Here is a 24,647-nt window from a genome sequence, read left to right on the forward strand (position 1 = left end):
GATGAAGTCAGAAAGTGACAAATAATTACATATTAATGTTGAGTTGCTATCTACATAGTGTTTGAATTCTGAATTGAAGTGTTTGTATTTATGTGAATTTAACGTTTATGATGTTCCATTTAGTTTAGAATGCTGCCTGTGTAGATAGCAGACGGCAAGACAACTCATTAGGGATTGGAACAGAGCCACTGACTAACTGAATTTCCAAAGCCAATCTGAGCAAAAAAGATTAGACAGATTATTCTGACACAGATCCCCATAAGCCGAATACTGGCTGCGCTGATAGTGTGTAAACAAAACTCATTTACACCGTTTGTGGATCCTGCTCCTGGAGTCCCTTAGCACTGCACACATTAAATGTTTCTCTTTTTGGAATACAACATGAAATGTCCCAACTACTGACAGATACCAGAAAAAGAGCTGTCCTTAGTGACAGCACTATATTGTGTAAACAGTAAGAGTCAGGGAAGTGGTCCATGCCTTTAAGCCAATCAGAAAACCAGCCAATCAGAATTGCTATGTGCCTGTCAATCATACTCTATGTTTGGGATTGCTTTGATTGTTTTGGAGAAAGTTACAAAAAGGGTGAAACTGAGCACACTGTTTAACAGCACCTTTAACAGCCCTCATCATCTGATTAGACACCATAAATGCGCAGTGCTAGATGGAAACCCAAGGAGCAGGAGTGAAAAATGCTAGACTAACAGCTTCTATCACCATGTACTGTATGTTTCTGTCTCCATTGTGTTACCCGTATGATCCCAGTTCCTGATTGTAACTGCACTGCTGTCCTCTAAAGCACTTCTTGTCCTCTTTGTGTCTCTTCCTGCAGTACCAGGAGGGCCAGAAGAGGAAGAAACCCAGTTACAGCAGCGTGGACCTGTCCGAGGTGGAATGGGAGGACACAGAGGATGTTGTATGGACATTTTTAATGAGTGCACTCACTGCTGTACATTTAGACCAGAAACATACTTTATGCAACTATGCAGATGCTTTACAGGTTCCCAGTACTGATATGCATTAGGTTCACATACTTGAATAAAGTATTTTAGAAGTGTCGAGATATAGTATTAAAGTGAATAAGTGCTGCTTCATAAATGTGTTTATTTGTAGTTACGCACAGCAATGGTGAAGAGACGAACTGGCACTTTCTCCATGGAAGTAAAAAGAACAGTGGACAAAGGGGTAATGATTTTATCTTTGCATGCAAGAACCAGAATAAAAGATATTAGCATCATAAAGCTATTAGAATAATAGCAAAGTATCAGAAATACACACTGGACAGCTTAACTTCATAATCTTTTATCTGTAAATTTGTTCCCCATCAGAAACGTGTCTTGACGATGCACAATGATTATTACTTTACTGATATTAAAGGAACTCCATTTAGGTAGGTGATGTCTTGTATGTGTAAATATTATTCATTTGAACAAACATTGATTGAAAGTATGTGGCTGACGTTTGAAATTATATTTTTTGTGTGATTTTTAGTGTAGGTGTGGCACTCTCTCGAGGACATGGGAAATACTTCTTCAAGGGAAATGTTTCACTAGAAGCTGGTGAGGATTACTATATTAGCAAGAAATGAAAAAGTTAATAAACATTTCAAATATTTCAGATTTTATTGGGCTGTTTATATTGCTGCATCATGAGTTTCTAATGATTTTTTTTACTGTAGTATATTCATAACCAGAAATCCCTCTGAAGCCTGCCATATTAAATAAATAGTCAAAAAGTGTTTTAAATATTATAAACAGTTTACTGACCTTTAGAAAAAAAATATATAAAAAAACTAGTAATAATGTTCAGACTCATAGGCTACTCAACGATGAAAAAAACATAATTATCCTTATTTATGCCAAAAATAGATTAAAAAAATGCATTTTGGTGCAGTTGTTTATATAAAAGTTGTTCTTATATTTATTTAATAAAAATCATAAAATTTTTCACTGCAAAAAGTGTACCACAAGCTGAAGGTGAACATTTTTACATTTGGGCTAAAAAGCCTTTTACTTTTACAAATTATAAACAGTATAAACAGAAAGCATAATAATTGATAATATTGATAATGTAGAGGCCTATTTGCAAAAATAAATATGATGCTGTAGGATTCCTCTTCAGGAACTCGAGCTGCGTCGAGGACGATTGGGGAACGCCCCCAGCATGATGCCTCTGAATCATGTGTGTATGGGCTGAATCATTCCAATGGATGGGCGAGACGTCATAGGCGGATGACGTCAGAGACCAGGAAGCATAAAAGCACGAGATGCACAGCCGGCATCAGCCTTCTGTCTTCAGCAAGCGCTCTCTGTGTGTTTGTACTGTTCAAAGAACTTTTATGTTTGTGAGTCTTATTCAGTGTTGTTCTCAGTGTCGTCCTCGCTACATCTCAGGTGGGGATACACACAGTTTGTGAGTTGTTTGCCTGGGAGCATGCAGAGTCGGCTTGCGAGGGGGCCGACTGCCCACATTGCGAGCGGCTTGCCCTGCATGTTCTCCGTTCCCGGAGGGCTCTCTTCACCGAGGGAGCCTTTGCTAGCGTTCCCTGTAGCGCTGGTCCCGCTTCCGCCGAGGAAGAGCGGTGATCTCGCTCGTGGGGTTCGCAGTTGGATTTGGCAGAGGGAATGGAGACGGGCGAGTCCCTATCTTCTTTCTCACCTGTCAGATCCAGCGCCCGCTCTCAGGGATCGGAAGCGCGATCCGGCCCTACTTCTGCCCGGGGAGTGGGCTCGGCGTTTCATCTATCTTCCTCTGAGGAGGTTGATGTGGTGAACGTCGTTGAGGATTCGCCCCCTCAATCACCCCATTATGAGGAGCTTTTGGAGGTGGTAACTCGTGCTGTGGCCAATTAAACATCGAATGGCCCGCCGAGAAAAAGGCTGAACCACAGAAAAGCAAACTTGATGAGCGTTTTCTGCGAACTAAGCTGCCACCTCCATGCCGAAGCTTTCCTTTTTTTCCCAATTTGCACGCCGAGGTGTGTAAATCATGGGAAAAACCCTTCTCGGCCCGCATCTTCATCCCCGTTTCTGCTCACTACGGCAACGTAGTGGGGATGAATGAGCGTGGTTATAAGGTGATGCGCCGGGCTGAACAGAACTATCTTCATTAAAAGTTCCGGCGTTGCCCTTCAAGCTGCTGCCCACAACATCAGCCCTGTTGGGCAAGGGGTACTCGGCAGTGGGTCAGGCTGGTGCGTGTCTGCAGGCGTACCAAGCCGATCTGCTGAAAGATTTAGATGAGCAAGAGCACGTGAGATCTGAGGATATCAGAGAGCTCAGGGGGACCGCTGATTGATCTCTCCTCGCTACCAAAGAGACCACTCGTGCTAATGCGCGGTCTATGGCAGCAATGGTAGCAGCAGAGAGAAATTTGTGGCTCACCCTGTCCGACATGAAAGAAAAGGACAGGGTTTGTTTCATGGATGCCCCACTTGTGTCCTCGGGCCTGTCCGGCGACACTGTTAATTCTGTCGTCGACAGGTACCAGGAGGCTCGCAAGCAGGCGGTGGCATTCCAGTGGTTCCTCCCGGGTCACTCTCTAAATTTGGCTGCCGGGCGGGGGCAGCCTCCACTGAGTACCAGCTCCTCATACACAATTCAGTTTGGTTCTCCTCCGCCTCATTTAACAGGGTTTCACCCACAATGGTGGGTCCCGAGCAGGCTCTGGTTATGGAACAGGAAGATCACGCTCTCCTGAGGAAGGAGGCCATCAAAGAAGGATGGGGTTTGCGTCCCATTTTAAATCTTCGTCTAGTAAACCACTCAGTCAAGCGAATGAAATTCAGGATGCTCACACTCAAACAGGTCATGTCTCAGATCAGGTCCGAGGACTCCTGGGAGTTCTGGAGAGAATGTGCTGGGATGGAGTCCGGCTGCTGTTAGTAGCCCCGTTCTGGCCGGGTCGAGTATGGATCTCGGACCTGATTTCCCTCCTAGACGGCTCTCCCTGGGAGATTCCCGTCAGGAGGGATCTCCTCTCACCGGCGGAGGGCACCATAGTCCATCCCCGCCCGGAGCTGTGGAAGTTATGGGTTTGGCCCCTGAGGGGGCACAACTCGTAACTTCCGGTCTCTCAACCGAGGTTGTTGGAGCCCTCCAATCCAGAGCTCCCTCTACAAGGAAACTTTGTGCCCTGAGGTGGAAACTTTTCACTTCTTGGTGCGGAGACCGCCAGCTTGACCCAGTTAACTGCCCGATTGGTACAGTGCTGGAGTTCATGCAGGCCCGTTTCTCCGCAGGGTTGACCCACTCCACCCTGAAGGTCTACATGGTGGCCATTGCGGCCTACCATGCCCCTCTCGGTGGCCAGTCAGTGGGCAGACACCCCCTTGTTACACGTTTCCTCCACGGTGCACTGAGGCTGAGGCCTCCAGTACGTTCTCGTTTCCCCACATGGGACCTGGCTGTGGTGTTAGAAGCTCTCTGTAGGCCGCCCTTCGAGCCTATTGAGGAGATCGCCGATCGCCTTCTCTCTGTTAAGACCATCTTCCTGTTGGTGATATCTTCTCTCAGGCCCTCTCTTTGGCCCCTTCTTATATAGACTTTGCGCCCGGTCTGGCTAAAGCTTTCCTTTACCCTCGTGCGGGGTATGTCCCTAAGGTTCCCTCCTTGACACTAGAGCTGTAATCGGGCCTTAAAAGTTAGGTTTTGACCCGAGCCCGACAAGTACATTTTGATTGAAAGCTTTTTAAAAGCCCGAACCCATTTACAGCCCGACATTATTCAAATGTGCGCACGCACACAGCTATTTTGCCTTTTGTCAAGAATGAGTCATTTATACATGTTTTAACATAATTTATTCATAACTAACATAGATTAGGCCAATTGGAAGTTGGAATAAATAATTAAAATGAGTCCTCTGTAACATCTCAGCACTCTAAATAGGCATAGGCTCATTTAGCCTATAAATACACCAACGCACCAATTAAAAAAATCTTTTTTTAAGAAATTATATTAAGATAAATTTTAAATTAAGATGGGTATTATATTTGGCAATAACGACGTTGAGATAAAGGCTCCGCTGGATTTGCCTCGCCACTAGCAGCTGACATTTAATAAAAGAATAATGCCAACATTAGCGTATGTACTCTGTCTACATTATGCATTTAAGAATCAACAGTGAATTAATGACAATTTAGTTATTATTTGAAAAACCTTTACTCACAGCGATTAGGCTAAGCCTACATGTTTTTGTGGAGGAAAATGATTGAATCCACTGTAGATGTCTTCAGCGCGTTCCTGCGCTCACTGATGGTGCGTCATTATTCACTTCTTATTATAAATATGGTCAAAACTTTTCCAAAACTCAGACTTTGCTTTAGTTGCTGGTGCAACCAAAACGTAATCGCCAAGGCAAGCCTCCGTAACACCTACTCAGCATCCATTTTCATATCTTTCTTTATTTTCGTATCTTTCTCGCGCTAACCAAAACACATCACATGGCCGTAGCGCAAGCCCGAGTCCGACCTGAGCCCGCGTAAGATTATATAAATTAAGATCTTCAGCTCTACTCTACACCACGGCCTGTCATACTCCAGGCCTTCATTCCTCCTCCCTTCAGGGAGCCAGACCAGAAGAAGCTTAATTGTATGTGTCCAGTGCGAGCATTGGACACATAAGTCCACAGAGCTGCCCTGTGGAGAAGGGCGGACCAGTTGTTTGTCTTTTATGGTCCCCCTAAGAGAGGTCTTCCTGCTACTAAACAGACCCTCAGCCTGTGGATAGTAGATGCTATTTCTCTTGCATATGAGTCCTCTGACCTCCCCTCTCCCCTGGGGGTTAAGGCTCACTCCACTAGAAGTGTGGCGGCCTCCAAGGCCTTCCTAGCGGGTGTCTCTATGGGTGACATCTGTGAGGCTGTGGGGTGGTCCATGCCTTTGACCTTGGTACGATTTCACGGTCTAGATTTACGAGCCGCTCCAGGCCCCTCTGTTCTCTCGTCCTAGCTGTGCAGTTTCCCACACTGGCAGAGATTTGTAAGTCTGGCGGCACGGGGATTCTCGTTCCCCAACCGTCCTCAACGCAGCTCGAGTTCCTGAAGAAGAACGTCTAAGGTTACGTATGTAACCCTGGTTCCTCGAAGGAACGAGACGCTGCATCGCAGTGCCACACTTCCAGCATCTCTGGTCGGTGCTTGCTTCATCCTTTGAGGCTGATGCCGGCTGTGCCTCTCATGCTTTTATGCTTTACTGGTCTCTGACGTCACCTGCCTATGACGTCTCGCCCATCCATTGGACTGATTGCACACATGATTCAGAGACGTCACTCTGGGGGCGTTCCCCAATCATCTTCGACGCAGCGTCTCGTTCCTTCGAGGGTTAAAACTAAATTATTATTATTATTATCATTATTATAAAGATCTGTCCTTTGTTGGTCAACAAATCAGTTTTTTTTTGTAATAAAAAAAATTACATTCTGACAGATGAATGTCAGTGCTCTTTTTAACAGCGCTGATATTTCATATATCAGTGCTCTTTATTCATTTTGTCCCTTCCTATTTCTCAGGTCTATCCATAAATGTCTAGAAATATTCCCAGTGCCCCCATTTCATCTGCAATTCTCTCTAAACTCTTATCTAAACTCTTTTTTTTTATAGGTCTGCATGATCTGGAGCAACCCGATGTTGCTCTTGCTGATGAATGGTAAAGACCTTTATTTAGACTCAACATAGGCTGCATTATAACATGTTTTATTAGTGTTGTTCAAGTAATATATTGTGCCATTTTCTGTTGTTGTTTCAGGACATACTGTAACACAGATGAGCACCATGAGCATCGTCACCTGACTCAAGTTCAGGCCATCAAACTGTTCATGACAAGCCGTAAACCACATCTCAAATGTGAGCTGCATTTCAAATAAATTCAACCATGTTTGCTTTTTATTACAGGTTTCTGGTCTTATTATAATCAGTTCATCAGTGCACATTATTCTAAGGAGAAATGTTTGTCTTCATAATCTTTCATCAAATAATAAGCTGTTCCACTTCTCATCTTTTCATTTCAATAATTTTTTTTGTTGTTGTTGTTGTTGAATGAGCTCAATTTCATACTGCAGAATACAACACAGTAGCAGTCGCTCCTACAAAGTTTTGCCACATTGTCCTTCATCTATCTTAAATCTTTCTTACAAAATTAACTCAGTTGTTTAAAAACTGTCCCCATGAAAGCTTGTGTCGGATGAGTATTATGGAGTGTGTAAATGTCCTCCCGTGCGTGTGTTGTAGGTGACAGAGAGCTGATTCAGCAGGTTTTGTTTGACGCTGTAGTAACGGCTCCCTTAGAAGCGTACTGGACTGGACTGGCCCTTAATAAGTCTGAGTGAGCATTTACTTGGTTGCATTTACTCAATTAGCTTTAAAAATCATCTTAATTTAATACACTTTGTCTTAGATAACTATTTTCCACCTTCTGTTTCTTAAAGGGATAGTTCACCCAAAAATGAAAATTCTATCATTAATTACACACCCTCATGTTGTTCCAAACCCGTAAGACCTTTGTTCATCTTTGGAACACAAATTAAGATATTTATTTTTGATGAAATCCTGTTTTTTCTGATCCACCATAAACAGCAATTCAACTACCATAGGCTATTTTGATGATGTTCTTACTACCTTTCTGGACTTTGAACATGGTAGTTACATTGCTATCTATGCAGGATCAGAAAACTCAGATTTGATAAAAAATATCTACATTTGTGTTGTGAAGATGAATGAAGGTCTAACAGGTTTGGAATGACATGAAGGTGAATAATTAATGAGATTTTTGGTGAACTATCCCTTTAAATTTATACAGGCTGTTTTGCAAGTTAGTTTTTAGTAAATATTGTTGGTTGACTCTGTAGGAAAACTGTGAGACCATTCATACACCATCTTGCCACATATACAGAATCTTGGCTAAAACAGTTTTTTGTTTGCTTTTATCATCAGGAACTCTGATAAAGGGGTTGAGATCGCTTTTCTCGGCACTCGCACTGGTCTTTCCAGAACTAACCTGTTTGTGGTTCCCGAGCAGCTGACCAATCAGTGAGTCCAAATGACGGGCCAATGACAGATAATCATCTCAATACAATAGCCAATAAAAGGCCTCAAAGTGTAAATGATTAAATTATCTGCATGTGTTCGCAGAGATTTCCTCACTGCTGAAGACAAGGAGGGCGTCTTTAATGCAGATCACTTTCCTCTGTGGTATAAAAGAGCCGCAGAGCAGGTGCCCGGCACTTTTGTGTACTCCATTCCTTTCAGTTCAGGTATGATGTTCAAGCAGATAAACACACACACATGTCATGCAAAATACTTCAATATTTAACGATGATGTCATGTAGAAAAAACTGTTAATGTAAATGTGTGAACTTTTAATTCTGTATATATTATTTTTGGGTCTCTAGCAATTACCATGCATTGAAGTGTACTGCTTGAGGTTTAGAGATTGTTCATATTAATAATTATCAACACTAATCTGCAATGAACATAAAAAAGGTCACTTATACTCCTCTATTGCTCCACCACACATCTTTAGCTTATCACACAGTTGGTAAGCTTTTTATAGATCATCATCTGATTCATATTTCAGGTGGATCTTCCAAATTATAGTTTTATAGCATACTACTGTGTGGTTCGTTACTCTAGCTGCATTGTACTTCTTTCCTAACGCAGACTGTCTGCTTATCTCTCTTTCCTTCGCCTGTAATTAATGTGCCCTACTTTTACTTTCACGCAATGTGTATGTCTGTGTGTGTGTGTGTGTATGAGACAGATCAGGATCATTACATCCCACTCAACAGCTCTTGGGCTCCTTATCACGCAGACAGCGCTGAACTCCTCTCAGATCAAACACTCTCCCTCATCTGCCTGTATCGCTATAAATGAGCTCTGTTTCATCATGTAACTGAGTGTTTGTTTCAACTGATGCCGCTTTTGATCTGAATATGCAAACTAAGGAGTCCCTCTTAATAGGTTTATGCTTATAAGTATTTATGTAAATAAATGTCGACCCCTGGTGGTTATGAAATGCCATTTACAGTAATGGTTTTTCTACTAAGTAGATTTTTATTTGACATGCAACCTTTGACGTCAACGATAATAGATATGCACACTATTTTTGCATCTCTTTCTAAATGGTCTGTTTTTGTTTTTGTTTTTTACTAATTATGCACAATTATATGCTTAGTTACATTTGATCATTTGTATTTTGCATTGTATATCCCCTTAGAACAGATCTACAACTGCAAGCCATTTTTGTATCGTAAACCAGCAGTTTTAGCATGTTTTTAATATTTCAGTTCTCAGGTTCATTTATGATGTTGTTGTAAGTACTCTAAGAGGGCATTCGTGTTCATTTGTGATATTTGATTTAAGGGGGTGAAAATAAGAGTGTGGTTTTGGCGAGCACTGCTATCCAACTACTCGATGACAGGAAGTCTCCTATAGTGGCAGGTACTTGTCTTCTCATTTGAAAGCAAAATTAATGTATTGTAAATGTAAAAAAAAAAATATTTTTTACATGTATTGTTGAATCACACTAAACACAGCTAAACATCATTTTATTAAATGTGTTTTTAAGCTGTGGGAATTCAAATGAAGCTGGAATTCTTTCAGAGAAAATTTTGGACGGCCAGTCGACAGGTAATTCCTGCTCATGAAAATATAAATATATGTATTTATCAAACCAGACCTTTTAAGACTGATGTGTTGAATTGTTTAGTATTTTATGCTGCATAACTGCTCTGTTTGATGTGAATATTAGGAAAAATGTGTAAGAGACCATGCTATATTCTCATAGATATTGTTTAATACTAATCTAACTCTTTATAAGCAAGGATCAATATAGAAATGGCATTAATGTACACATTTGTTTCATGTTTTCCCTCTGCATGTGTTCACACAGTGCAATGCTCTGGATGGGAAATGTACCATCAGCTGTGATAATGAGGTAAATGTGTCTCTCTTTCTCTCCCTTTGGCCATATTTTCAGTGATGGAGCTTGTATTCACCACATGCTCATTATACAATGGATATTTCTAGGAAATGACAGGCTTACTAGATCAGTCTGCACTTCTATGATGTATGACATATGCCTCGTAGCATTTCTCATTTTAAATTCTGTGTCTTTTATTAATGGCTTTGGTATAAAAAGCTATGAAAATGCATATTATTATTTTACTGTCTTGAAGTTTGTAATGATTTAAGAAGATCACAACAGATCAAAGCAGGTTGAATCTTTTATTTAAATTAATATTCTATGCTTCTGGTCCCATTAGGACATTAAATGTTATCTCATAGACAACAATGGCTTCATCCTGGTCTCTGAAGACACTTCTCAGGTATGACATATAGAGAATTACAGTACAAGAGTTGTACAAGAAGAGCAGGTAGCATAAATCCATCCTGCTGCAATATGAAATGAAATGGATGCATTTCTATAATGACTATAATTATAACTTTACATAATGTGTTTTGCACAGACGAACCTCTTCTTTGGAGAAGTGGAGGGAGCCGTAATGAACAAACTGCTTCTGATGGGCTCATTTAAAAAGTGAGAGAATACACACGCACACAAATAGATTTGGAAATATAGCCAGAATGCTTCAGATAAAAGTGTCCGCTAAATGCATAAATGTAAATTAGGGGTGCTCCGATCCGATCGTTATGCGCATCTCGTCAGTAAAGCCGGTTCTCTAATCAGCGGTTATTTCCATCAGGTGCTTGATTTCACATAGAGCATCTGTTACTACACAGAGCCGTTGTTAATAGAGAAGATGCGCAAATCCACTTCATTTTCAGAGTTTTTTGGCGCATCTTCTCAGTTAACAACAGCTCTGTGTAGAAACAGCTGCACTTTGTGAAATCAGGCACCTGATGGAATTAACCGCTGATTAGAGAACCGGCTTTACTGACGAGATGCGCATTAACGATCGGCCGATCGTGATCGGAGCACCCCTAAGGCCTGGGTCACACGGGACGATTTTAAAATTGTCGGCCGATTTTCCAAACCTGAGAGACCCCACACACGGCGATAAAAAATCACGGGTCTAACAGTTTTGGTCGTTCAGTGTGTGGTGTGCAGCCACACGGCAATATCAACACATCACACACGAACCGATTTGACTCCCGAGCATTCCCAGGTCAGACGGGAAATCTCGCAAAATCCCTCGAGATCAAACGTGACTTCAGAGTAAACAATCATGGCGGACGAAGAGGATGCAGTGGTCATAGTTTGTGCTTTGTTTTTAACGGTAAAAAAAACATAAGAAAAACAAGAAAAGGCGATGGTCAAAGAGGTGGAGACAACGCGAGCATGGACTATACTTGCTACATCATGATATGGAGTTAAGTTGTTGTTTTATCTCATAGAAATGTTGTTACGTACTACACAGATTAATAACCGTTGAAATAAACGTTCATATATTCGTTTCCATGTACTCTGGTGGACTGCAGTTGTGGATGTAGTTATGCCCATCGACTTTATTTGTATTTGTTATATTTGTTTTATTATATACGCCGGCTGTTTTGATTTTGTTTCCCGGTACTATCACTGCCTCGTCACCTCGCTTTCTGATTGGCTACACGCCACAGTCCACAGGCTGCGTGATTGTTTGTCCTCGGGGGACACCACTCACGAGAAGAAATCGGGCCAAATAAATCCAACATGTTGGATATCCCTGATTTGAGATCGGAGCGGTCCCGACGTTCTTCCGAGCAGAGGAGAGCGGTCTTAACACACCACACATTGCAGGAATATTTGATCAGATTATTTTACGATAATCGGAGCATCCTAAGATTGTCGGAAGGGGTGAATCGGGGCTAAAATCGGCCTAATTATCCTGCCGTGTGAACCAGCCTTAATGTAAATGTACATCTGTAAACCCAATGTACATGCTCTATTTTGCATATTTATGATGTTACCAAAAACATAAATAACATTATAGCATTAAAAAACATATTAATATTAATTATTTTTTTTGGAATATTGAAATGTTCTAGCACAACCTGCACTGAAATATGACTCCTAAAGCAGGCTCGAAAGCAGTGCTAAATTAATTTTTAAAACGTTTCTTTACCAGGGTTCAAAGTGGCATTTCACTGGGGTTAAATAAGACATCAACCCGGGTTGTGTTTATTAGTGAATCTGTTTCTGCTTTTGTTTCTGCTAGGATTAATTTGTATGACTATCAGGCCCTCTGTAAAGAGTACGCAGGTAGCAGTGACAGCGCACGCTCTCTGCTGGATGTGAGTACGCTGTCATCAGTGCTGTAGTGTTTGACTTCAGTGCATCGGGATTCTTTTTCACTGACTCGCTCTGCTCTTCCTTTCAGCCCTTCACCACTGTGAAATGGCTCTTGACAGAACTTGTCTTGTGAGATAAAAAGCCTTTTTCCTTATAATCATTATTGTCAGCTTGGGATTTTCAGTCTGTGTTTCTGAGTGGGAATGTGTCTTTTTCACAGATTTCTGCTGGAGTTTAACCTGTACAGCTGGTGGAACTGTGACTCGACAGTCAAAGGTATCATTACGTATATGACAGGAACTCTTTTGGGAAAATGTTAATGAGGTTACATGTGAGCTTGCCCTTGTTATGTTTCATTTCTTCCATATGATATATGATAGATATTAGATTTTCATCTAATAAAGGACTAAAAAGACTATAAATCTCAATTCAACTCTAAGGTGATGACATGAATCTCACATAGAAAAAAAAACTGTACTGTCATGTTGGCTATCATGACCATATTGCAAACAAAAATTTTATATATATATACAGTATTGTTCAAAATAATAGCAGTACAATGTGACTAACCAGAATAATCAAGGTTTTTCGTATATTTTTTTTATTGCTACGTGGCAAACAAGTTACCAGTAGGTTCAGTAGATTCTCAGAAAACAAATGAGACCCAGCATTCATGATATGCACGCTCTTAAGGCTGTGCAATTGGGCAATTAGTTGAATTAGTTGAAAGGGGTGTGTTCAAAAAAATAGCAGTGTGGCATTCAATCACTGAGGTCATCAATTTTGTGAAGAAACAGGTGTGAAACAGGTGGCCCCTATTTAAGGATGAAGCCAACACTTGTTGAACATGCATTTGAAAGCTGAGGAAAATGGGTCGTTCAAGACATTGTTCAGAAGAACAGCGTACTTTGATTAAAAAGTTGATTAGAGAGGGGAAAACCTATAAAGAGGTGCAAAAAATGATAGGCTGTTCAGCTAAAATGATCTCCAATGCCTTAAAATGGAGAGCAAAACCAGAGAGACGTGGAAGAAAACGGAAGACAACCATCAAAATGGATAGAAGAATAACCAGAATGGCAAAGGCTCAGCCAATGATCACCTCCAGGATGATCAAAGACAGTCTGGAGTTACCTGTAAGTACTGTGACAGTTAGAAGACGTCTGTGTGAAGCTAATCTATTTTCAAGAATCCCCCGCAAAGTCCCTCTGTTAAAAAAAAGGCATGTGCAGAAGAGGTTACAATTTGCCAAAGAACACATCAACTGGCCTAAAGAGAAATGGAGGAACATTTTGTGGACTGATGAGAGTAAAATTGTTCTTTTTGGGTCCAAGGGCCACAGGCAGTTTGTGAGACGACCCCCAAACTCTGAATTCAAGCCACAGTACACAGTGAAGACAGTGAAGCATGGAGGTGCAAGCATCATGATATGGGCATGTTTCTCCTACTATGGTGTTGGGCCTATTTATCGCATACCAGGGATCATGGATCAGTTTGCATATGTTAAAATACTTGAAGAGGTCATGTTGCCCTATGCTGAAGAGGACATGCCCTTGAAATGGTTGTTTCAACAAGACAATGACCCAAAACACACTAGTAAACGGGCAAAGTCTTGGTTCCAAACCAACAAAATTAATGTTATGGAGTGGCCAGCCCAATCTCCAGACCTTAATCCAATTGAGAACTTGTGGGGTGATATCAAAAATGCTGTTTCTGAAGCAAAACCAAGAAATGTGAATGAATTGTGGAATGTTGTTAAAGAATCATGGAGTGGAATAACAGCTGAGAGGTGCCACAAGTTGGTTGACTCCATGCCACACAGATGTCAAGCAGTTTTAAAAAACTGTGGTCATACAACTGAATATTAGTTTAGTGATTCACAGGATTGCTAAATCCCAGAAAAAAAAAATGTTTGTACAAAATAGTTTTGAGTTTGTACAGTCAAAGGTAGACACTGCTATTTTTTTGAACACACCCCTTTCAACTAATTGCCCAATTGCACAGCCTTAAGAGCGTGCATATCATGAATGCTGGGTCTTGTTTGTTTTCTGACAATCTACTGAACCTACTGGTAACTTGTTTGCCACGTAGCAATAAAAAATATACTAAAAACCTTGATTATTCTGGTTAGTCACATTGTACTGCTATTATTTTGAACAATACTGTATATACATATTATATTATATATATATATATATATATTATATTCTATTTTAGTTTATAAAAAAAGTTTTAGCATATAGTAGCTGAATGTAGTGTTCATGTGTGCAGCCCAGAGAGCTCAGAGGACAATGATGGTGCCGTGTGACACTGAATACCCAGCTTTCGTCTCTGAGCGCACCATCAAAGAGACCACAGGGAACATTGACTGTGGTGGCTGTATACGGTGAGAACATCTGTTTATGTCTATATGAGTGCATGCTTGTTTATTATACACAGCAGAAAGAAATTGGTGTAAATTTGCATTTTAAAACAAATTACTTTAAAATGATTCTAATGCACTTGTGTGTTGCCATACCGACATAAAAAATGCATTTCAAGTGTCTTGGTAATATATGATTTTTAAATAATTTATACTAGAATAAATTTATATTACTTTCCTTTATTACATTTGAAACATAAGTTACTATAGTAGTTATAGATTTGTAAGTTCCAGTCTTGTATTAACTGTTATGCCAATTATTCATATTTTTCACTGTCTTAATGTAAAGTAGAAAACAGAAAGTAAAAATATTTAAAATAAAAGGCCTTAGATTTACACATATAACCATTCTCACGCTTCTAATTGAAAATCATCCAAATAGAACTATATAAAAAGCCAAACCCATGTCGCATTTAACTGACACTCTTCTGCGGGAAGATGTTTTAACCCATGTGGTTATTTGGCCCTTAATGCATGCGTGCATCTGAGAGAGCAAACATAGCATGATCTATATATGCTTCTCTGTCTCTTACATCTTGATTTGTAATACTATGTTGCTAAATGTCATGTAGACAATAATAATTGTTCCTCAGTATTCTGGTATTATATTACACTTGTTTACATATATCACAAAACATGTATTTTTAAAATATATTAGTAATAAGAAGATCTTTAGATTCTGTTTTAAATGCAGATTTTAAAATGTATAGATTAAATAAAGATATTTAAAGGGATAGTTCACTTAAATGTGTGGTGAGTGACGACCACTTCTATAGGTTTAGTCAACAAGAATCACACATCTTTATTTTTTTTTTCACTCAGGACCTTTGTAATTCAGCAGATTCCCAGCAGTAACCTGTTTATGGTGGTTGTTGAGAATAAATGTGACTGTAGCTCCGCCCCGCCGGTTACCATGGAGCCCATTGAGATTATTTATATCCTTTTTATAAACCAAATAAACATCTGCTAGGATATGAAGTTATAGCATGAGTATGTGTATAATTCTTAGCCTTGACCTCTGAGCACATAATGAGTCTCTGAAGTGTGACAGACTGAAGTTTCAAAAGGATCGCAGACGGCCAAAGTCCTGTCATCCTTTCCATCCAGAGGTACATAATGCATGATGTTGTATTATTAAAACTTACCAGACATCATTCTGTAGATGAAAGTTCAAACTATGAAGTTTTTGAATATGCAGTTTTCAGTGATTTTATTTAAAGTTTTCTCTATGGTCTTGCTAACCCTATTTATATATCTTTTTAACAGGAGAACGCTATGGAATGCGGCTCAGCAAATGCTTTGAATTTTCCACTTGTAGCCATTTTATTCCCAGTGTTGTCGTTCCTGATCAGCAGGTGACCTCTGACCCCTGCCTTGACCCATTAGGCTTAATATACACTCAAATCAGAGAGCCTTGCTTCCGCCAAACATGAGTTCACAGAGACAAAATCATCTTTGTGATGTCTTTGTGATGTGATGTCTGGATTACTGAAGAGAGATGATATTTATTACTATCAAAGACTGTGTTAGAATGTGCTGAGTGTTATCTTCTTACATGTGGACCAGTGCTGGATATCAATGGCTGCCATGAGCCGTCACAGCTAAACACAGTCCATGTAGCTTTTCTTCAAGATTCAGAAACCTCAACTTTAGTCTTAATCTGTACTGTGTGAAGCGCAGACAATGCTGAGCATAAATGTCTTTTGTCATTATTATTTGCCTGCCTTTCAGACTGATTCAGCTTTTAATTTGGAGTCTAAAGATGCATGACAAAATAGGAAAATTTCACAGAGCTGTTTGTGAGAATACATAGCATACATTGTCATCAAAAGATGTGATGTGGATTCTTCACAAACTTTATAAGTTTTGCCTGCTTAAAAAGTATTTGGAAAATAACATTTAATTGCCTAATCCCTTTACATCAAAGGAAAGCCATGTTATGTAAATAAAAACATATTTTCCATGATTTTTCGGACATTCGATTCACTGAGTATGCTATTTATAAACGTTGGGTTATAATAAGGCAAAGATCTCTAATATCAATTGACATGTAACTTTATTTTTTGCCTATATAGACACAAGTCACGAATAAAAAAATCTGACAACATTTGTACAATAAATTTATCTTCTTACGTTAAAATGTTTTATATTTATTCATTTAGCAGATGATTTTATCCAAAGTGACTTACAATTGCTTTTTCAGTGCAAATGGCACTTCACTGTAAATTAATCCTGTTAAAGTTATGGTTAAAAATACAACACCGCTGCTGTGGTTGCCAGAAATTACCAGTGAAAAATATTGTATTTGGTGTGTGTGTGTAAGAGAATGTACATTATTTGACAACAAATACCTCTAAATCGGCTACTTTTACACATTTGCAGCAGGTTTCTTTAAAGTGATCTTCCCGGAAAAAAAATCACAATTAGGCTAGTTTTGGACTAGTTTTGATTTGCAAATAAAACATAAACAAAGCTATTAAAATAAAATATAATTACAAGTGAAATCACGCTGGGACTTAAGGGAATGCCCTTTTACCGTTTTGGAGATTATATGCTTCTTCGGAGCATTTGACTGGGTTTTGTAAATGAGACACAGTGTAAATATGGAAGTCTGCAAAGAAACTTCTTTTTAAAGATGAAGCAAACAACTGTATTGGATCTGAGAGTGCTGCAAACCATAAGTAAACAACTTTCAAAAGTTGGATGGTTTAAAATCTACTTCAGAAAAGGAGTAAAACATAATTAAATTTACTGGTTCAGCCTTAAATGGCCAAGATTTTTTTTGGACCCTGACAAAAAGAAGATCCTCTGAGCATTGTCTGTGAAGCTCATGAGCCTTTAGCTAGATGTTCACTTAAAGGAGTAGTTCACTTCCAGAACATACATTTACAGATAATGTACACAATATGAAATATATACATATATATATATATATATATATATATATATATATATATATATATATATATATATATATATATATTTTTAGCAAAACATTTTAGGATTTTTCTACATATAATGGACTTCTATGGTGCCCCCAATGTATGAACTTCCAAAATGCAGTTTAAATACAGCTTCATAGGGCTCTAAATGATCCCACCCGAGGAATACAGGTCTTATCTGGCAAAACGATTTTATTGTTATTTTCTAAAAACATCTTTGCAATTTATATACTTTTTAACCTCAAATACTCATCTTGTCTAGCTGTGTTTTTTTTTTTAGTTCATTACAGTTAGATCGTCTAAAAACTCCTATCTAATTCTCTCCTCCAACTTTAAAATCTTCCTACATCACTGTTTTAATTTTTTTTTAAAGGACATTTGATCTTATTTGCATGTTCACTTTGTAAACACTGGGTAGGAACTTCTGCAGCGATGTATATTTTACAGTGATATTTTTTTCACTACAACGTGGACATACAGTATTTCAAGAAATATTAAACAGCATTTATCACTTATTGTGGGACTGAAGCTCTAGCTGAAAAACAATAAAGATGAACAACTTCATTACAGCGAGTGTGAGAAAAGAGAAAACACATTAGACCACGGGAAATCTTTTAATAAATGGTGCAGTTAGTTTATGAAGATGAAAGTCTACTTATAGCCATGTGCACTGTGTCATATGTTAGATAGATGTAACATCTTTTGTACTCACAGGTTGAATTTGAAATGGCATATTAGCATACTACACATGCTATCTCTGCCATATAAAGATAGAATATGGAAAGAGTAATAGTAGAATGCCAGTAAGCCACAAATCTACTTTTAATCTTCATTTTATTATAGTGAAAATAACTGTACCGATAATAATTTAATAAAGTTAACATTATTGTAATAAAGAAAAAATAATATTATTGAATTCAATAATATTTTTATTACATTTAAAAGGTAATAATATGCAAATAATTAGCAGCTCTGCAGTCACTGGTCATTTTCTAAGATATAAGGGCTTCATGCAAAAATCATATCAGCAAATCATATATTTGTGCAGTATTGATCAGTCACTGTTCATTAAGTGGACTGTAGTTTGACAAAGAAAATAATACAGATTAAATGAGTTGGACATTATGACAATTTGTTTGATAAATTGCATATTTATCTAATATTTTGGCTAATCTGAAGGCACTTTAGCTCCATGTAATACATTTTACTAATATAAAATCAATTTCTTCATTTTCTATACTGTGAATATGCTTTGTTTCTATACACAGGGTTGGGCAAAGATACTTCAGAATGTATTTTAATATAAAATACCAAATACAATAATATAAAGTGTGTAAAAATAAACTGAAAAAATACACCAGCCACACCATGTATCAAAATAAACTACTGTATTTTTGTATTTTGAAAACACCAAAAAAAAAAAAACCTTTGTTTATGTTTGAGCAAAAAAAAAAAAAAGATCATTAGATTTTTAGTTCAGCCTTTACTGTATATTAAGTACTTTTACAAGGCAGTATTATGTGGGCCTTGCCACAGAAGATCCTCTCATTAAAGCTTACATAACTACTGGCAATTAAAATCTGTTTGTCTGCAAGTAAAGATACTTCATTGCGAGTACATAATGAAACAAGACATCTTCACCAAACTGTCGGATTGATCGTCTGCATTTGAGTGAACTGGTTTTCAGGGATCGTGCTGTACAGGTGATAAACATTCTTATGAGGGAAGAAAGACAGAATAAAAGAAATTAGGTAAATGTGTTATTTAAGATGAACAGATATGTGTTTATGTGTGTTTGGTGTGTGAAAGTGTTCAAACATACCTCATTTTCTTCTGGATTTCCCTGTTTCTGTTGTTTGTTGATCAAAACATCTGTAATGCAATGCAGAGCCCTTTAAACCAGTCATATCAATTTAACAAATATGTGTTGGCCTGGATGAACAAGGTCTCTGTCATTTACTTTATCACATATATTTTAAACTTTGACACATTGCACAGCAGAATCATCTCTTCTCAGACTCATTCTGTGCAACATTGTTGTGATTAATTTAATATTTGCACCACTTCCTCCAGAGCAACCTTTTAGAACCTAAATGTGGGCTTGTAGCTTTTGTGCTAGTGAGGAAGTTTCGATTTGCGCAACCACAGTGGTTTTTATAGAAGTCCTATATATTAAAAAAACAACAACTCTTAAGTGAAAAGAAAGAGAGAGATTCAAATCCTCATCATGATATGACAAAGAAATATTTCCTTACCCGAGGACTGGTAAAGAACATTTACAGAAGTAATGTGTTTTGTGGGATCTGCTGTGCTGTCCTGATGTGACTCTGGGTATTCGAGGCCTTTGAAAGAACAGCATGATGAAGAGGATCAAACAGAGTCAATAGAAACTACACAAAACAAGAATACAAATGTTAAATTGCACAATGATTGGATGAGTGCATTTGTAAGTTAGATGCAAGAGCTATAGAGAGCTGCAGTGATGACATATTTTTGTAGGTCAAAAACCCAGAAATGAGTTAGCATTTTAGCACTGTCCAGAAGTCGTTGGGTTTTTTGAAGGGGTTTTTTGGTTAAAATCCATAAATAAGGCCTGTGGTTAACGCAAGCTCAAGATGTTTCCATGTTTTAGTCTACAACATAAAATAAGCTGTTGTGAACCTTTTGTCAAAGCTTTCATTTGTCTTGAAAAAGATGGTTGCTAAAAAAGTGGCAAAAAACTCATCTACTCAATAATTAGCTTTAACTGCCTTATTTTATTGACTCATTTTAAAAGGGAAAATGTTTTTACATAAAAACTGAAAGCACTGTCAGAAGCTTAATGGTGACCTTTAAGTCATCCAAACATGGTATATCTTATTTATAGCCTATACATTTAAAGCTTTTTACTTCTGGGGATTATACGCTTTAAAAAAATAATAAAAATAAAATAAAAAATGCTGACTTCTGGATTGGCCTGCAAAAATACATCATCACTGCAGCAATCTACACGATAAAGGCAAAATATTTCCATTTGACTTGAATGACTGAAGACTTGAAATATAAAACTTAAGTAGTCAGTACTTTTATGAGACGTCTATGGTAAATGATTTTGTGTGCACTGTTCCTTTAAGAGAAGATGTGGCTAATAATACTGATCTGCTGTAGAAATGGCTGTGAGAAGCTGTGGTCTCTGAACAATGTTCCTAACTATAAGTATCTGTTACTGGTGAGCTACTATGTTTTTAATTGATCTGAGATAATTTCCTGAGAATGGTGTTCTCTTACCTGCAGATATGGGCTGAGATGTTTCTGGTACAGAAGTGATCAGAGAATGTGTCTCTGGAGGTCCAGAACAAATCTGGAGGTCCAAATAACACAACCAGTAACAAAGGTCAAGCTCCTTTCAGCCATTATTATTCACTGTGATATAATAGATCTAATATGTTTGATGTAAATATATTTGTTAATTCGTGATTTTAAAGATTTTAAATATATGGATACTCACTATTCCAGTTTCTTGAATGGGCGCATCTGGTTTTATTGATCTCATTTTATTGCTAAGAATCAAATATTGATATTTATGACACATTTTCCTGCATGCATATATCAGATAGGAAGCTAAACAAAAATATTTTTTGCTAAAAGTAAAATAAAAAATATCACAGACTACTGAATCGAATGCATGAAAATAAAACTTACTGTTTTCTTCTTTTTGTACCTAGAAATCATTGAGCTCCGTTATATTGCTGTGTATGACCTTGGTTGAATTTCTGTTGTGTGTTATATATAAACTAACATTAAAATACTTACATGCAAACCAGCACAGACAGATGAGTCCCATGAGTCCAGACAAAATTACAGTAACACCAATAGAAATCAGCACTATCAGCAATATATCTGTGTCAAAACAAAACAAACACTTTAATACATGTTTATGTGTATTATCATGTTTAATGGTTTATCATGGACACTGTAGATACATCAGTCCACCTGATTATTGAAGTGATTTTGTTTTATTTTTATTGTGAACAAAGGATGTTGTTTGTATTAGAATCAGGACTGGTAAGAGAACATTGTACTTTTTACCCCTTTTCACCTTCAAACCAGACTTATGAATTCAGTCTGTTTAAATCCCATCTGGTATTGTGCTTCAAAAACACGTCCTCTAATGTTTAAAGGGGTCATATGATGCTGTTAAAAAGAACATAATTTTGCGCATTTGGTGTAATGCAATGTGTTTAAGGTTAATTATTTTCCATAAAAAATGCACATTATTGTTTCTCCTCTATGCCCCGCCTTCTGAAACCCATAGATTTTTACAAAGTTCATTGTTCTGAAAAAGCAAGATGTGCTCTGATCGGCAAACTATCCATTGCGTTGTGATTGGCTGAATGCCTCAAGCGTGTGACGGAAATGTTATGCCCCTTTACATACTATGCCGTCTCCCTGGCCAGCAGCACGAGACTCAGTCCAGCTGCTCTGCTCGTGCACTTTCCATCATCGGTTCTCTTTTAGCAGTTCAGTCAGTGTACTGTTAGGAGTCACTGAATAACTTGGGGTATTGGTTTATTTCACGTCAGAGGGAGTGTTTGGCACATTTAACCGAATAATTAATTTAAGTAATTTGTGGATTAGTGTGTACTGGAGATGCGAACTGTTTAAATCGATTCAGTTCCATTCAGTTCATCGATCCGGTTAAATAGAATGATTTGTTCACGATCCAGACATCACTAGACGAGACAAAAACAATAAAACCCATTACAAACGGGGCATGTTGCATCCAGTGGGGACATAATTACTGATTATAATGACTTATGATGATATTACTGCCTTTTTAGGCATTGTGTTGTGTGTTGTGCTGCGTAAACATAAAACCATGTCTGCATTTGTGATCTGAGAACAGCAAACAACAAGCACTAAGTTACACGTTTGAATCGTCACTGGCAAATTATTTAAATATAAAAAAACTTACTTACAGACTGTGAGTCATAAGCGCCAGACTGTCCTTGCAAAGTTTGAACTGCCCCACTTTATAGAAACAGCAGTTGTGCCACAGATGCATTGCAGGAAACAGTCCTCATCCTCCATAAAATGAGCTGCACGAATCTGTGTATTTGGGTTGAACTGTTCTGGAACAGTGTTGAAATACGACTTAACCACTGATTTATAGTCATGTCCTCTTTTGGAAGGCCAAACAAGTAGTTTCGCTTTCACAATGAAACACACAGCGACTCCACAACATGGCACCAGCGGCAACAGCGAGAATAAAAGTTACGCCTTCTTTCTTTGCGTGATCATTTGGGCGGCGTTGTGCAAATCTTCCCACGTTGTGACATAGACATGTGGGGGTGTGTTTGAACAATCCGTTTTAGGGGTTATGGTTGACTCTAGATATGAGACTTTAGTCTTTGCAACTTTACAGATCTTCTTTATACACCAAGAGCTTGTAACACTCCAAAGAGAAAGAAAAAATGTAAATCCCATAATATGACCCCTTTAAGACTTTGATGATAAGTTGGAAGAGAGGAGGCAGTCTTTAGTGGTTGTTTGCATTCGACCATTTAAGCGTTTACACTATGAAAGCAGTCAGGTCAAATACATTATCAACTACATATGTAAGTGGATCAAAACATTTCAGACACTCACACCTGTATTAACTTCATAGGATAGACAGTCCCATTTAACAAATGCTCGGCCTGACCTTCAGAGCCTTTGAAGACATGACTTTAAATTCTGTGTCCTTCGAAAGATGTAGCCTCTGAATTGGGACACAGCTTATGTGCTCTAAAATCAGTTAAAAATATCAAACATGTTTGATATCCTCAGACTGAAACATGAAAAAAATAAAAAAATGAAGTGACCATCACACTACATGATTTCCAATTAAATCAAAGCAAACTAGCATCAATGTACCCAGTAAATCTGGGCAAAAATCATGTAGTGCATTCTGACCTTCACTATTTTCTGACATTCTACTGTTAAGCAGCATAATCATGAGACTGTTGGTGAATTCTCTTTGTTGTTTTTTTTTCATGTTTATATTCAGAATCTACCACTACGAGATGATGATGTACCAATAAACTTTGAAAATAATTACCAGCTATATTTGAGCTTTTGAATCCAACATATTATTCATACACAGACAACTTTTACCATCAAGAAAAAGTGGCTGAACTCTACTTTTTTCCTTTCCTGTACTGGTTGGCAGGTTTATCTTGGTTTGGAGATCTGCTAATATAAAAATAACATTGCAAGGGCAATCAGTTTTTAGAAGGAAATTATTTCATAAAAGCTATTATTAGCAACTTTTTTACTGTTTTACTGTATGTTGTAGTTTCAGAAGTGGTTATTACAGTTAATGCTGATGAAAAGACATTGTGAAATGTTTGATGATGTACAATATATAAAATGTTCAACAAATAATGAGCTTAAAAGAATGATTCTCAATTTAAAGACATTCAGAATGGAGAATGGAGTAAGAATAACTGATTTATAAACTCAATCACTCACAGGTTTTCATGGCTGTTGTAGTAGTTTGTTCAGTGGTTGTTGATGTTGAAACTGCAGAGACAATTTATCAGCATTATAGAGAGTCATTTTACATTATTATCAAACTTTAAAGCAAAGCTAGCTAGTTGGAGATACAGATCCTTAAGTAATTGTAATAAATATTTAGTAATGTGTCGTTTTGGAGAAAAAACAACAACACAAAATTATTAACAATTGATTTGATGAATTTAGTGATGTGGCTTTAAGGGAACAACAGCGTGTCACTGGGACAATATCTTAAAGGGACACCTTTGTCCCTTCTTCTCCCCTAAAGTATATTATATGCATATTAGTACCTTAGAGTAGTAATGTGTAACCTTAAGGCAGTAATTACAGTCTATTAAAAGGGTCTTTACAAATATTATCCAATCTATCCAGAAGTGCCCTACAGGTGTAACATCATCATCACTAACTGATCAAGTGAATCTGTATGACGTTAAATAATCCATGATCAGTAAAAACACTGGAAAAGTTTCTAATAAAGAAGAACAGCAGTGAAATATCTCACCTCGAACCGTCACTATGACAGGAT

At 38.0% G+C, this 24,647-nt stretch overlaps 1 protein-coding gene across 4 annotated transcripts in view; it reads left to right on the forward strand.

Annotated features, from left to right (window-relative positions):
* Positions 1-16,608, forward strand: part of cacna2d3 (calcium channel, voltage dependent, alpha2/delta subunit 3) — a 42,636-nt gene extending 26,028 nt beyond the window's left edge. For all 4 annotated transcript variants that reach the window (XM_026275013.1, XM_026275014.1, XM_026275017.1 and 1 more), the window contains 21 exons: positions 833-916; positions 1,114-1,185; positions 1,329-1,390; positions 1,492-1,559; positions 6,598-6,643; positions 6,743-6,840; positions 7,225-7,318; positions 7,927-8,022; positions 8,125-8,246; positions 9,355-9,432; positions 9,560-9,621; positions 9,884-9,928; positions 10,257-10,319; positions 10,461-10,531; positions 12,150-12,225; positions 12,312-12,352; positions 12,444-12,499; positions 14,492-14,606; positions 15,465-15,577; positions 15,669-15,751; positions 15,909-16,608. In XM_026275013.1, coding sequence (XP_026130798.1) covers positions 833-916; positions 1,114-1,185; positions 1,329-1,390; positions 1,492-1,559; positions 6,598-6,643; positions 6,743-6,840; positions 7,225-7,318; positions 7,927-8,022; positions 8,125-8,246; positions 9,355-9,432; positions 9,560-9,621; positions 9,884-9,928; positions 10,257-10,319; positions 10,461-10,531; positions 12,150-12,225; positions 12,312-12,352; positions 12,444-12,499; positions 14,492-14,606; positions 15,465-15,577; positions 15,669-15,751; positions 15,909-16,001 — 1,638 coding nt within the window. In that variant the 3' untranslated portion in view covers positions 16,002-16,608. The remainder of the gene's footprint in view (positions 1-832; positions 917-1,113; positions 1,186-1,328; positions 1,391-1,491; positions 1,560-6,597; positions 6,644-6,742; positions 6,841-7,224; positions 7,319-7,926; positions 8,023-8,124; positions 8,247-9,354; positions 9,433-9,559; positions 9,622-9,883; positions 9,929-10,256; positions 10,320-10,460; positions 10,532-12,149; positions 12,226-12,311; positions 12,353-12,443; positions 12,500-14,491; positions 14,607-15,464; positions 15,578-15,668; positions 15,752-15,908) is intronic.
* The last annotated feature ends 8,039 nt before the right edge of the window (positions 16,609-24,647 follow it).

The sequence above is a fragment of the Carassius auratus genome, chromosome 11 (genome assembly GCF_003368295.1).
Source record: "Carassius auratus strain Wakin chromosome 11, ASM336829v1, whole genome shotgun sequence".
In the NCBI taxonomy this organism is placed as follows: Eukaryota; Metazoa; Chordata; class Actinopteri; order Cypriniformes; family Cyprinidae; genus Carassius; species Carassius auratus.